This window comes from Grampus griseus, assembly GCF_964374135.1.
Source record: "Grampus griseus genome assembly, chromosome: 11".
Lineage (NCBI taxonomy): Eukaryota > Metazoa > Chordata > Mammalia > Artiodactyla > Delphinidae > Grampus > Grampus griseus.
The window spans coordinates 85,997,983-86,011,900 of record NC_139005.1 but is presented as its reverse complement, the minus strand read 5'-3'; the positions used below and the strand labels follow the sequence as shown (position 1 = coordinate 86,011,900).

Below are 13,918 nucleotides of genomic sequence, written 5' to 3'. Positions count from 1 at the left end.
CCTAGGCATTTACAGAGTAGTAGAGGAGCTAAGACATGGACTTAGAGTATAAATTCCAAGGAGTTCAGGGAGGGGAAGGAGAGAAAAAGCCACCTTGATGTTGTGCACTTAGAAATGTAGAATGCTTATTTAACAGACCTTGATATTCGACATTTCAGGGACTCAGGATGGCATTTACAGTGTTGATCTCTGTATGGTTCAAAGATCATGGGGCCAGAACATCTCCCTGCAGGTATACCTTGCATTAGGATAATCATGATCATCGTGTTTCTGTACTGTGAAAACTAAGTACCTTGGTGTACATACTTCCCCAGGGTGTCTGGGGAGCCAGGTGTAAGGAGTCAGACTGTGCTGATGACACCTACTAGCCTTCTAGAGGTGAGAGGTCGATCTCCATGCCCACCACCCAGGGCCAGGGCTGCTTCCAGATCAGAATGCTGGGGAGCAGCAGGGGCCTTGTCCCCCGTGTCCAGCACCTGTGCAGTCCTGCTGTGTCCTTCTCATACACAGTCACTTTGAAGTTGATGTCTGGGTTGGAAGAGCCTTTTAAGGATCTTCTGCCCGGTCTTCCCTCTGCAAGATCGCAGCCAAACCGCCATCCACACAGCCTGTGTTCAGAGCCGCACGTGGCTCGATGAGCAGGGGCAGTCGGTGGTGGCCTTCACTTCACTGAGAGCCGCACGCTGCTTGTCTGCTCCTTGCTGGTGCTGTGCATGTCATTGGTCACCAGTTTAGCCCCTGGAGATGCAAAGGTGAACAAGACCTAATCCTTGCCCTCAAGAAACCGTTTACTGTCTAGAATTCACACAGGAAAAAGGCTGCTGATGATAATATCAAAATAATTATCAGTAGTAATTATGGATGAGGTGGTATGTACCAAGCACTTATATTATCCCTGGTCTTTACTGCCTTGCAGCAAGTTAGGAGGCTTCACCCTCCTCCCTCTACAGATACACCAGGGGCTTTGGGAGTCAATCTCAGCCAGTGAGGTGGGGCTCAGCAGAGAGGCAGCAAGTGCGTGAGGCGGGGCCAGCCAGTGTCTGCTGCCCCTGTGCTGTTAGTCTCACATGTCATGAATTCATCGATCACCTTTCTTAGACAATTTTCAGAATATCATAATTATATCTTTCAGATTAACTTTTTTAAGAAGGGAGCAGAGATGTTTTCCCAAAGTATGGACAGCTTCTTAGCCTCCGTTGCAGACATGGTTCAAAGGTAATGCTGCGCTCTGGTTTACATCTCGTGTGCCTTTTGCCTCTCCTGCTGAATCAGTCTCTCTGGGAGGTGGGGGGAGGGCCCCAGAGAGCCCCCTGCCCCCTCCACTCCATGAACGCTCAGAACAGCGCCCTCCTCTTAGCTGCTGCTCTTGGTGTGGTTGAAAAGTCATGATTTCTGCAGTTCTTGACCCGTGTGGAGCCAGAGTCCTATCTACTACATTAAAAGACTAAATAAAAGATTATAATGTCCGCAGGAGTACTTTCCCATTAAGTCCAAGTTCCTATTCTTAGGATCTCCTTTTGTTAATATTCACATTTCACATGCTATAAGCCTATGAGTCCAGTTTAGAAGAGATGCTTGCTTTTTTCTTTGAGAGCTAATGGGGTTAGCGGCCAGAAGTGCTGCAACTTTTCAGGAAACTTAACATCACATTGATTTATAATAGATAAATAAGGCCTTAAGCCTTTTTTTGAATTAATTTAACAAACTGCAGTTCAGCCTTGCAAATGTTTATTTTTAACAAATACAGTGTCATCTCTGCAGACTGTCCTGCCCACGTTTAATTAAGGCTGGGGCTGCCCTGAGTCTTCTTACTTCCTGTCATCAGCGTCTGCGGTACTGAGCTCGCGGGAGGCGCCCAGGCGCTGCCAGCACCAGGCTTATTTCATTAACAGCGCAGACGTGTGGTTCCTTGAGTACTCCTCATGATTCCTGGAGTATAGAAATAACGTCTCTCTGTATACGTGTGTAGTTGATAGGTAAATATACAAAACAAGTAAAAGTATAGGATTTTGTGTGGAAAAATGAAGAGAAAGTTGTTCATTTTCTTGAGGATGTTGCATTTCAAAATACCTTAAGGAGGCCAAGCAGTAAATTTATTTAGACAGAAGTTTCCGTAAAATGCTGAAGATAGAGAATGAATCCCAAGGAAGACCAGTGCTGAGCATCATACAGGCACGAGGGGAGAGTTGTGGTTTAGGAAAGCATATATTCCTTCCTGAAAGTCCCTGAGCTGTTTTCTTCCTGATCGTTGGATGCAGGTTAGATTTATAATTATGCTAGAAGGCAATTTGTGAAATCCGAGCTCCGTTTCCTGCCTTTTAATTTGATTGTTAGCCCCTGGAGGGTTAGGAGAAAGTGAGAGAAGGGAGCCTATTAAATTGTCATTTAAAAACCCTCTCTCCCTTGTCTCTCACTGTCTTTCTCTTACCTTCCTTAACTCTCAGAATCCCATGGTTTTTGTTTCTGAGAGAACTACCTGTGCTTCAGATTCTTTTCATGTACTAGATTTTTTTATTAACCGGTGGCAGGACATTCATGCCCGTTTCCGAGATGCTGCAGTGTGTATCTTTCCACGCATCCTGCAGCCTGTGTCCTCTCTCCTTGTCAGTGTCTCTCTGAGCCGTTACTAGGCCACCAAAGTGCAGCACCAGCTGTTCCCACAGTTTTGTGACCGGCATTGAAAGCCCCGGCCACACAGCCTGCTCCCGAGGGCCGGGTCTAGTTCTGTGAGTCGTGCTTCTGCTGCCTGACCAGGCACATCTTGTTACAGGGGCAGCAGGCAGAGCTCCCAGTGGAACCTGGGAGCACAGGAACCTCCTGGTTCAAACGGCTGAAGCATTCAGCTAAGAATTCTAGTTTTCTTATCCCTTACGTTGTATCCTGGTGAGTAGATAAATACTGCTGCGCCTGTGCCACTAGGTGGGGTCTTGCTGCCACATTGCTGGGCATCAGCAGCCAGCCAGCCCGAGTGGCCAAGGAACAACGTCTAGTGGTGGCTCTGGGCTCTGCAGTCCTTCCCCGGGAGGTGGATGCCTGGTCTCACTGCGTCAGGGTGTGAGAGGACTCAGAACCCAGCCTAAACCCAGATGGGTGGCATTTCACACCACCCCACAGTTCCAGGGGCTTTTCTTTCAGTCCCTACTTCACAGTGATACACTTCAGGCTTTTTTCTTGGCTCCTTCACACACACACACACACACACACGCTTTTTTTTAAATTAAATGAAACATGATTTAAAATAAAAATCTTCGAAGGGAACAGTTGAAGGGAGTCACTTTTCTACCCTGTTCTTTGAGTTCTGGGAGGCTTGGATTAGCTCAAAGTTTTTTGGTTTTTTGTTTTGTTTGGTTTTTTTTTGCGGTACGCGGGCCTCTCCCTGCTGTGGCCTCTCCCGTTGCGGAGCACAGGCTCCGGACGCCCAGGTTCTGCGGCCATGGCTCACGGGCCCAGCCACTCCGCAGCATGTGGGATCTTCCCGGACCGGGGCACGAACCCGTGTCCCCTGCATCGGCAGGCGGACTCTCAACCACTGCGCCACCAGGGAAGCCCTAGCTCAGTTTTTGAGCCTCCCTGTATGGATCGGGGAGCAGAGGGGGTACAGTTACTAAAAACTCCCTGGAGTTGTGTGCATGGTGTCACGTTGGTTCACATGAGGGCTTTTCTGGGGGAGACAATCCTTACCTTTCATCAGATCTTCAAAGAGGCTCCTCACAAAAGCTGAAGGACCTAAGCGGTTCTGTATACTTCTGGCTCCCTCTGTCCACCTCTGTACAGCTTAACTTCTTTTTTCCCATTCCATTCTCAGCCTTGGCAATGACAACCCTGTTAAACTAATGAAGTTTGTTGGTGGAGCCCCAGATCGTTCCATTCAAACATCAAAATAGCCAAAATTAACTTGGACTGACGGCTTGCCTTAGGGTCACATTAAACAGGATACAGGTGGTATACACTGTGAACCTCTAAGAGGAGCATCTGGAACACACAAGCCCAATCTCACTCACCTACAGAACGCTTTTGAAAGGAAATGCTGAAGAGCTCACTCTGTAAAACACTAGACTCGCTAGCCCCTAGGGTGCCTCCCGATTTCAACATCGGAATTCAGTCCTACCTCCTTTACACAGTGGAGAAGTGGAACAACGCCTCTAGAGTTTGTTTTCTCGGATGGAGGGCGCATTTTGGCAGACTATGTTTAGGACTGTCACCCCTGGGTGGGGTAGCTGTTGAGGCCTCACGTTATGGGGAGAAAGGGCAGCTGCTTATTTCAAGCTAAAGCTTCCAGCTTTTCCACGCCTCAGACCATGGGCAGACGGGCCGGCCAGCCTGCACCGCCTCAGGGCAGTTGTGAGGCTCTCATATAAGGAAAAGCATTGCTCTTGGCTTTGCTGTCGCGCCTTGGTACCACCTCCTGGTCACTTTCCGGTCTCCAGTGGCCGTCCCCACCATTCCTGCCTAAACCGGGGGGTGGGGGCCACGAATGACTGCCATTTCCTTCTTGCCTTTCTGGCTCTTTCACAGGCTGCCAGCACACGTGGCTGCTGAGGATGGGTTCATCTTCTAAAACTTGCATCGACAAGTCTGAGCCTGGATACCACTGTGTCAACAGAGAAATTATTTAGCTGGGTTCAGGCGTCGTGCAGTGGTATTCGTTATGCTCTGTTTGAAAACAACAGTCATATAAACAATTTGGTAGCACAGACCGGAGTCCCTGTGATCTCCAGCTTTCAGAGCCTCGGAGGTGGAGTGTCGTGCCCCCCTGTGTGAGGCAGGAAGCCATGGGGAGGCTCCACCATCTGCTGTGACAAGTGACTGACCTGACACCTTCTGTCTCAAGCATCCAGGTGGAACTGGAAGTGGAAGTGGAGAAGATGCAGGCATCCCAGCAAGAATTACTTTCTCTTGAGGAAGCTGTTTACACTCCAGATTTCGATGTGGCTGCACCCCAGATCAACAGGAACCTCATCCAGAAGGCTGGTTACCTTAACCTTAGAAAGTGAGAGTTCATGCCTGCCTCCTTTTATAAAATCTGTGTTCCCTGGGAGTGGCTAAAAAGCACCTGTTAAGTGCCCCATCAGAGGGCGGGTGTGTGAGGTTGGGTTATAGCTCCCGCCACAGCGCCCCTCCTGCCTGGGACATAGGAAGTGTCTGGGCCCAGGTCCCAAACTGCACTGAGAGATGGGGCTTGAAACAGTCGTGTGAGTAAGAACCCAGTCAGTGCGTAGACTCCCAAGACACCATAGGCCGCCCCTCCCTGGTCACCATGGCCGTTTGACATAGACTGCTCTTAACTGTCATCATCCTAGACCATTGAGACCCTTCCCCAGACCCCCGATGGGTGAGAGCAGTGTGCCGGTGATGCAGCACTGAGGCCAGAGCCTGAGGGCCAGGAAGCTTCCAGAATCATCTAGGTTCATATAGACTGAACCCCATGTTTAACCCTCAGGTTTCAGATGTTCACTGTGAATTAAAGAGGTGCCCAGGTTTGACTGTGTCTGAGAGCAGGTGGGGTTGTTGTCAGGTGTGGTGGTGAGCTCTGACTTTGGTCAGACATCCTGGCCCAGCTGGGCCCCACTGCCCCGGCATTTCATCTGTAAAATAGAGCTGAAGATTGCACCTACTTCATAAAGTTGTCTCAAAGATTGAGTGAGGTAATTCCTAGCAGGTATAAGTACTCAAATGTTAGCTGTTACCATTATTGAGGCAGGAAACCTAGTGCCCCATACATGGTCGCTACTCAGTAAATACCGAATCAAATAAATACATTTGACATCCCCCAAGTGGAGGATGTGTGAAGAGGAATTGCCTTTCAGAGGTCTGTAAAGCGCGTTGAGATCACAAGCCAGAGGTCTCCTTTAGTTCTGTACAGATAGAAAACTCCACAAGGTTCTGGTTTTATTTGCCAGGAACTAGATTTTCTCTTGTAAACAGCCCACAGAAGAAGCATAACATGTAGCTAGAGCAGAACCCAATCTGGTATAAAGTGCCCAGGATTCTGGGGTGTGCGCTGTGGCCAGGGTAACCCTGGTCACTCTAACTAGACTTAGAGCAGTTCAGCTCTGTGTCTTAGAGAAATGATCTTCCAGGTTTTCAGTTCCCGATGGTGATGGACTAATTCTGTTTCCAGATCCCGGCTTTAGAAGCCAGAGACTGGCTGCAGTGGGGGTGGGCGCCCCCTGCCCCCACCCTGGAGTTGGCTGTGGACCAGCCTTTCCCGTCTGAGCAGAGCCCATCAGCTCCCAGCTCATTCAAGCTAACCTGTGCCTCTCCTGCTACTCTTTGCACTTGAATTCTTTTCAGAGAAGTTTTGCTTTAATGTAAAGCAACACATTATTTCTAAAATGCTACCAATACCCATAAAGAGGCAGCAAGACTGAGGTGCCTCTTATGCTTCCTAGGACTAATGAGCTTTTCACAACACAATTCTTACAGTAAAACAGGGCTGGTCACCACCACCTGGGAGAGACTCTACTTCTTCACCCAAGGCGGGAATCTCATGTGTCAGCCCAGGGGCGCCGTGGCTGGAGGCTTGATCCAGGACCTGGACAACTGCTCAGTGATGGCGGTGGACTGTGAAGACCGACGATACTGCTTCCAGATCACCACTCCCAATGGAAAAGCGTAGGCCACACGGGTTTTATGTGGGAGGAAACAGGTGCAGTGACCCCACTTCTGCCAAGGGCCTCCTAGGTCACTCCTCTGTGCCAGCCCTCCACAGGGGAGGCCCCGTTCTAGGTGGTGTTGACCTTTCGGGAGGGTGGTTTTATGTCCTCTTTAAGCAAACACACAGGACCATATGGAATCCAGCCTGCCTTATCTAAGAGGTCCCAGAGAGGATTTGTCTGTGGCTATGGAGAAGAGGTGACCTCCATGTGTAAGACGGCGATAGGAGCTGTTTGTCAGCGGAGACTCGGGTGGGGCCATAGCCGCTCCTCGTCTGTTCTAGACAAGCCTTTGTGTCCACATCACGGGGTCTGGGGGCTGACGGGGAGAGTGGGTGCCTGCCTGAGGAGTCCGCTTCCCCAGCTGACACAGGAGATGTGAACAGGACATGCCGCTGCAGCAGAGTTATTCGTCAGCACTCTGTCCCCACATCTGCTGTGCACCTTGGGCCCAGGAGAGGCCGTGTTTGCAGAATGGCAGCCGTGTGTCATCACAGTAGATCCCATCCCAGTGGGACCCCCTCTCACTTAGAGCAGTGGTTTCAAACTGCTCCAAGGAGTTTGGAGCCCCATGAAGTGCTCCAGGCTTCACCTGCTTGAGGGAGAGGAGTGGCCCTGTTCTCAGTCAGAGCTGCTCTGCTTGCGTTTGCTTTCTCTGTTGGGCTTCTGAGTTGAGATTTTATTTGAACAATAGCACATTCATGGGGAGGGGGCAGCGTTGGTATGATGTAGACCATCTCTTCTCCCAGAATGGCAGAGCATTTTTAGACATCATCCTTCCTCTCTGGGTGATGGTAAATGACCTGGGAACGAAGCTTCTGGATTCTAGTCACAGTCCCAGGCAGTTACTTAACTCCTCTGGGCCTTGGTTCCCTCAGATAAGAAATAGGGATAAAATCCATGTTCCCCACCTCCCACAGATGAGATGAGGAACAAAGGGACTGGCAGGTGTGGAGTCCCTTTAAGAGTGACGCCTTCGCAGAAGTAGAGCAGAATTATTTGTGTCTTATTCCTGGCCCGCTGCATGCAGATATTCAGTCACTGAGGTCCAGGAAGCACTTACTTAGATGTACTTTATTTCAGGGGAATAATCCTCCAGGCGGAAAGCAGAAAGGAAAACGAAGAGGTAAAGGTTTTGTTTGTTTCACTTCTGTTCTAGTATAGTGGGTGACTTTGGGATTCAGCACTTTTTTTAATGTCATCTACAGTGGATATGTGCAATAAACAACATCTCCAGACAGATCTACCTGACTGACAACCCAGAGGTAATTCACAGCTGCCCTACATGCGTCTCAGCTCTTTTCTCAATGTGAAAGGTAAGCGTCCACCTCTTGGAACTGAGCCTGTCTTCCTCTGGATTTTTAGGCAGTCGCCATCAAGTTGAATCAGACGGCTCTGCAAGCAGTGACTCCAATTACAAGTTTTGCAAAAAAACAAGAAAGCCCTTGCCCCAGGTAACTAAAGGACAGAAAAAAACTAGCTTTCGTGGAGCCAAACTGTGTATTAGGAATTTCACCTGTACTAGGAATTTCATCTTTACAGCACCGTGGTGTTCAGCCCTGTTGTACAGAAGCAGTAACTCTGACCAGGAAAGGGTAAATACTTTGCCCATGTTCACACCACAAATGAGGGGCCGAGTCAGAATTCAAAGCCGTCTGCTTTCAGTGTCCACCTCCTTCCCCTGGACCATGCAGCTGCAGCCTGAGCACACAGGACATGCACTGAGTATCCTGCTAGTCAGGAGTTCTCCCCACATTTCGTATCAGCATCAACAAAATCACGAAACCAAAACAAAATTTTTTTTAAATAAGGAAGAAAATCACCTTTTATGTGTCCATGTTATGGTGCAGGGCTTATCATATGTGCATTTATTTCACATATATATTTTCACATTTTTCGTAATTGTTCCTTTACACACTATCCATCATTTATTATTATTGACTATTTGAATATTTAGTTTGCTTCCCCTTCCTTTGTTTGCTCTTGTCGTTTATAGTGAGCATTTTCACACATACAGCTTTCCTCTTGTTTTGAATACTGCTTTAGGATTTATTCCAGGAATGCCATCTTAATGGGAGTTTCCATTTGATTAAATAATAGAAGGCTGTTATCTGTTATGCTAATGAAAGCATGGCATCACAGGGCAAGTTGAAATCATGACTGTATTAGGCCTCCATCTTTAGTGGCATGGTAGAAAGAATCCCATTACATGTTTTACAGATACTGTCTAATGACTCCAGAAGAAAGTTGTCAGAAAGCTCAGAGTGGTTGAGTAACTTCCCAAGGTCTCAGTGCGGTGCAGTGTGGAGCCAGCGCTCGCACACCCAGCCCTGGGACGCCAGGAGGAACGGCCCGAGAGAAAGCAGAGAATAGGCTGAGTCCGATGGTGAAAGAACTAGGTGCCCTGCTGAGGAGCCACAGGCAGGGGAACAGAACTGCAGGCTTTGACAAGAGGGGAGGCATAGTCAGAACAGGCTGGAAAGACTGCTGGGCGGCACCTCTGGGAGAGAGCGGGTGGGGCGGGAGAAGGGAGGGCAGCGAGGCCCCACGGGATGTCCCTGTGATAGTAGCTGTGAAACAGAACATGAGAACCTGAGCAAAGGGAATAAAAATGGGGACGAGGCAACAAGTCTGAGAACACTCCAGTGCCATAATTTAAGGGTAACAGTTTACACAAAAGTAGCATGTTTACTAAGTGCAGCTTTAAGGAAAGCACTTTATAAATGGAAATGGAAATACAGATCCGGCCAGTGGGGCTAACCAGGGAGCATTGTACTGGCTAAATGTGTCTGTCTTCTCTCTGTAAAGCCACACGAGTGTTAGAGGGACATAGTGGAGAACCCTGCACTAGACTTGGAGTTAGGAGACATGGTCTTAATAACAGCTCTGAACACAGCTAGATGTCCTTGAGTGGGTCGTCAGCACTCTGGGCCTCTGTCTCCTCAACTTTGTGATATAAGATGAGAGAAATCAGACCACCTCCAAGGCCTCTTCCAGCTCTAAAATGCTGTCTTTCTGGGGTGTAATCAGAAGGTGTGATTGGTTTTCTAAAAAAACAGTCTGCAGCTCAGATTTATTTATTCAGTAACTGATTTTTCTCCTCTGTTCTACAATAAGTAAATCACATTCTTAGAAAGGAACCCATAGAAGGGATACAGAAGAATCCCTAGGAAAAAAAAATGACTGTAGCCAGACAGCTGAATCAGTGCAAAGATCGGAAGGGTGACAGATGTGGCTGCCAGATGATGGCCCCTGAGCAGTGGAGGGCCGGGCTAGCATCTCTCTTAGGGTCAGCTCATTAGGAATAAAGAGGTGTTTTGATGACAGTGGGAGAATGAAGCAGAGAAACTCTGTTCTTGGGAACAAACTGCCGTTCACTTCCAAGCAGATTTCCTACGTGGCCTTCCCTCGTTCTGCGGTTACTTATATGTAATATTCATTCACTTATCCAGCTGTTCAACAGATGTATGTTTCCAGGCGTTTGAGCTAGATCGTGAAACTTACAGACTTGTAGGAGAAGACAGGCAAAAGGTAAACAAATACTTAGTTAAAATACAGGAAAGCACTATTATGTTAAAGATGAGGGTGCTGTCATGGAGAATAAGGAGGAGACCTATTTAGGGCCTGTCTGTAGAGATAATTAAATTGAGAAGTAAGAGATGAGAAGTAGCCTCTCTTGCAAAGAGCCAGAGGCAGTGCATTCCTGATCCCAGCTGTGGAGGCTGAATGGCAGAGAAGAGCTTGGTGTCTTTCAGGAACTGAAAGGAGATCACTGTAACTAGACAGTGGTCGGCAGAGGGAGGTCATAGAGCAAGACGAGGTTGGGAGGGAGTGGGGCAGGGACAGATCATGAAGGAAGTCAGGGCAGGGGTTTGGGGAGCTCTGGAAGGGTTTTAGAGGTAGGGGTGTGTGTGAGAGAGTGAGAGAAAGAGAAATGATCCACTTTACATTCTCCAAGGTCAGCTCTGGCTGCTGTGGAGGACACACAAGGCAGAGCTGGGCAAGCAGGTGTCCAGTGAGGAGTCTGTAGCAATAGTCCAGGAGAACACGATGGTGTCTTAAACGGATCATGGCAGAGGAGATGAAAAGTAGGTGGATTGGGGACTTACTTTGAAGGCAGAATCTGTAGGACGTTTGTTATGTGAGATGTGGAGTGGAAAGAAAGGAACAAACAAAGGATGACCACAGTCTGGGTTGAACACCTTGGCAGTTGGTGGCGATATGACACCACCATGAAGACATGAAGAGTTGGTAGTCAGTATCAGGAGTTCGGTTTATGACATAAGTTTGAGAGGCTTGTGAGACATTCCAGTGAATTGTCAAGTAGTCAACTGATATATGTCTGGAGGGCAAAGAAAATGTCTGGGCTGAGTCTGAATTGGGAGCCCATCAGCACGGAAGTGGTGGTAGAAGAGGTCAGCTAGGCAGAGTGTAGAGGGAGGGAAGTGGAGCCTGGGACAGAAGTCTAAAGAGCTCCAACATGTGGATTAGAGGAGGAGCCTGCAAAAAACACTGCAGGAACAGCAGAAGAGTAGGAGGAGAACCTATAACGTGTGGCATCAGCACAAACCAAGAAAGGAGAATTGCACGGAGGAGGTCAGTTATGTTAGATGCTTTGGGAGATCAAACGGGATGATGATCCCAAAGTGTCCATTCGAGTTGGTGACATGCAGAGCACACGTGATGCTTTAATTTCTACCATTTCACTCCTGTTCAAAGAGTCTTCAGTGGCCGCCTACATGCAGAGTCAAGTTAGACCTCACCCGATGGTGTTAACAGCCCGGCCCCGTCCTGTCTTCCTTGTGTGGTCTCCCCTCATCCCACTAGGGAGCCAAAATCTTGGGACTCGCTTCCTTCCCTTGAAGCTTCTACTCACCCCTTCCTGCAGTGCTTCACTTACTGTGTCATACTCCTCTCTTAAAGACTGGACCATAGAGCAGATGTGATTGATTTTGGTTACTGAGGCAGTGTGACACTGTGGGAGAGCGCTGTGCTGGCAGTGAGGAGACCTCAGTTCTTAATCTAGCTGACCCCAGGTAACTGAGTGCCTTCAGGATTACCACTCAACTTCTCTAGAGGCCTCGGTTTCCTTTTCTGTTAATAACGGAGGTTAAAACTAAGCATCTCTCCTTGCAGTGACCGTCTACCATTCTGTCTATTGTGCTTGCATCCATTTTCCATTCATTATGCTCATTCGTCAGCTGATGCTATAACAGTTCCATACAACCTATTTGTTTTTAATTTATTTATTTATTTATTTTGGCTGCATTGGGTCTTCGCCGCCGCGCATGGGCTTTCTCTGGTTGTGGCGAGCGGGGTCTACTCTTCGTTGTGGTGTGCCGGCTTCTTGTTGCAGTAGCCTCTCTTGTTGTGGAGCACAGGCTCTAGGCGCACGGGCTTCAGCAGTTGCAGCACGTGGGCTCAGTAGTCGTGGCTCGTAGGCTCTAGAGCGCAGGCTCAGTAGTTGTGGCACACGGGCTCAGCCACTCTGCGGCATGTGGGATCCTCCTGGACCAGGGCTCGAACCCGTGTCCCCTGCGTTGCCAGGCGGATTCCCAACCACTGTGCCACCAGGGAAGCCCCATACAACCTATTTACTTATTGACATACTTGAGAAATTTGCAATACTGATATACAAAATATCAAATGAATGGAAAGATATTGAGAGTCGTCTTATGGTTCAAACAATGTAAGAAATCAAAATACTTTTACACGATTTGCCCCTCAAAGGTTTTTACACTCTAGCTGGGGAGAAAAGATTATAAACATGAAAGGTTAAATTACAGCATTCTGACACTGGAAGAGAAACATGGAGGCACATTAATTACTACAGACCGTGCTCTCCTTTTACGTGCCACAGTCTCAAAACAGTACACGTGGGCACAGTGCTAAGCTCAGGAGGCACATAGAGATCCAAGACTGTCCTCGTGGCTTACTGAGAAGAACCACAGGACTGCAGAGGAAGGAGAGGGTCAGGCTGGCTTGAAAGGCCTAGCGGATGAGTGGCGATTTGAGCTGGTGTTTGAAGTGCAGGAGAGAGTGAGTGAGCAGCAGACCTGCGATGGAGCTGGAAATGAGAAGCACGTGGGTGTTTGGTGTAGCTCTAGTGGAGGATGCATTAAGGGAGGGGAGAGGGAGACCTTCAGGAGAAAGGACAGCCAGGTGGTTGAATGCTAGGCCAAGATGTATTATTCATTCAGCTAACGGTTTTGAGTACCTACTACGTACCAAGTAATAAATATGATTTAGCTATATAGCTCCCACCCTCAAAAACCTGTCTCAACGAGAGAAAGATACAAACAGGAAATTAACAGGTAATATAATAAGTAGTCTTAACAATGCAGAATGTTGTGCACCAGAACAAGCTATAGGTAATGTGGAGATCTGAGGGATTTTAACCATGGACGTAAATGACATTTTACGAAGATTTATTGGTAGAGTGGGTTAAATCTTCTCCCTTATCTACTTGTAAAAGTTACATCGGCATTCAACAAGTATTCATTTGATTGTAAAAGCTTAAGGTTAAAAGGGATTTTAAAAAAATTTTTTTTTCCTATTTTGTACTCCAGCCAGAACATGAAAAATTCAGAGGTGGAAAATGACAAGATTGTTCCCAAAGCAGCAGTCATACCTGAAGCTGAACAACTAATTGCACCTGGAACACCTATTCAGTTTGACATTGTACTTCCTGCTACAGAATTCCTTGATCAGAACAGAGGGAGCAGGTATGGGCTAAGGGGGTTTATCTCTGGGAGAACTGAAAATAAATTTAACATCTCGTGTCCCTACCCACCTCCAGAGACTATCACCTTCTGACTTAGAGTTCAAGTGTCACGTGTCCCTTTAGCTGAAACTGTCAGGATGTTTGACTCTCGCTATTCCCCTAGGCGTATCAACCCTTTTGGTGAAACTGAGGATGAGACGTTTCCAGAAACAGAAGGTAAGTGGCTAGTTCTGTGTTCTTATTCTTCCCTGGCACAAAATGACCAGGGCCATTGAAATAAGATGTGAAGTCATGTTCTAAAGAGCTTTGACTTGAAATATGAATTGAAATTATGATCCACAGATGTGTGTTCTCTGCAGACTCACTAGGACACATGCAGTTAGGACCATCCTGGCATAAACACTAAGGGGAGGCTGACAGATTTCCTGCAGCTGTCGTACCATCAGCCACATCCATGCCCTTTTTGTAGCTCCTGCAGAGAAATGCTGCCAAATCTAAATTTGCTATAACATTACTGCAAAACAAAGTCCAAGAGGAT

The 13,918-nt window shown here is 47.8% G+C and overlaps 1 protein-coding gene across 2 annotated transcripts in view; it reads left to right on the top strand.

Annotated features, from left to right (window-relative positions):
• The window catches only part of APPL2 (adaptor protein, phosphotyrosine interacting with PH domain and leucine zipper 2), a 52,748-nt gene that overhangs the window by 30,037 nt on the left and 8,793 nt on the right, over positions 1-13,918 (top strand). For both annotated transcript variants that reach the window (XM_082666736.1, XM_082666735.1), the window contains exons 9-16: positions 1,133-1,215; positions 4,832-4,990; positions 6,427-6,615; positions 7,740-7,782; positions 7,865-7,921; positions 8,022-8,110; positions 13,226-13,381; positions 13,544-13,596. In XM_082666736.1, coding sequence (XP_082522862.1) covers positions 1,133-1,215; positions 4,832-4,990; positions 6,427-6,615; positions 7,740-7,782; positions 7,865-7,921; positions 8,022-8,110; positions 13,226-13,381; positions 13,544-13,596 — 829 coding nt within the window. The remainder of the gene's footprint in view (positions 1-1,132; positions 1,216-4,831; positions 4,991-6,426; positions 6,616-7,739; positions 7,783-7,864; positions 7,922-8,021; positions 8,111-13,225; positions 13,382-13,543; positions 13,597-13,918) is intronic.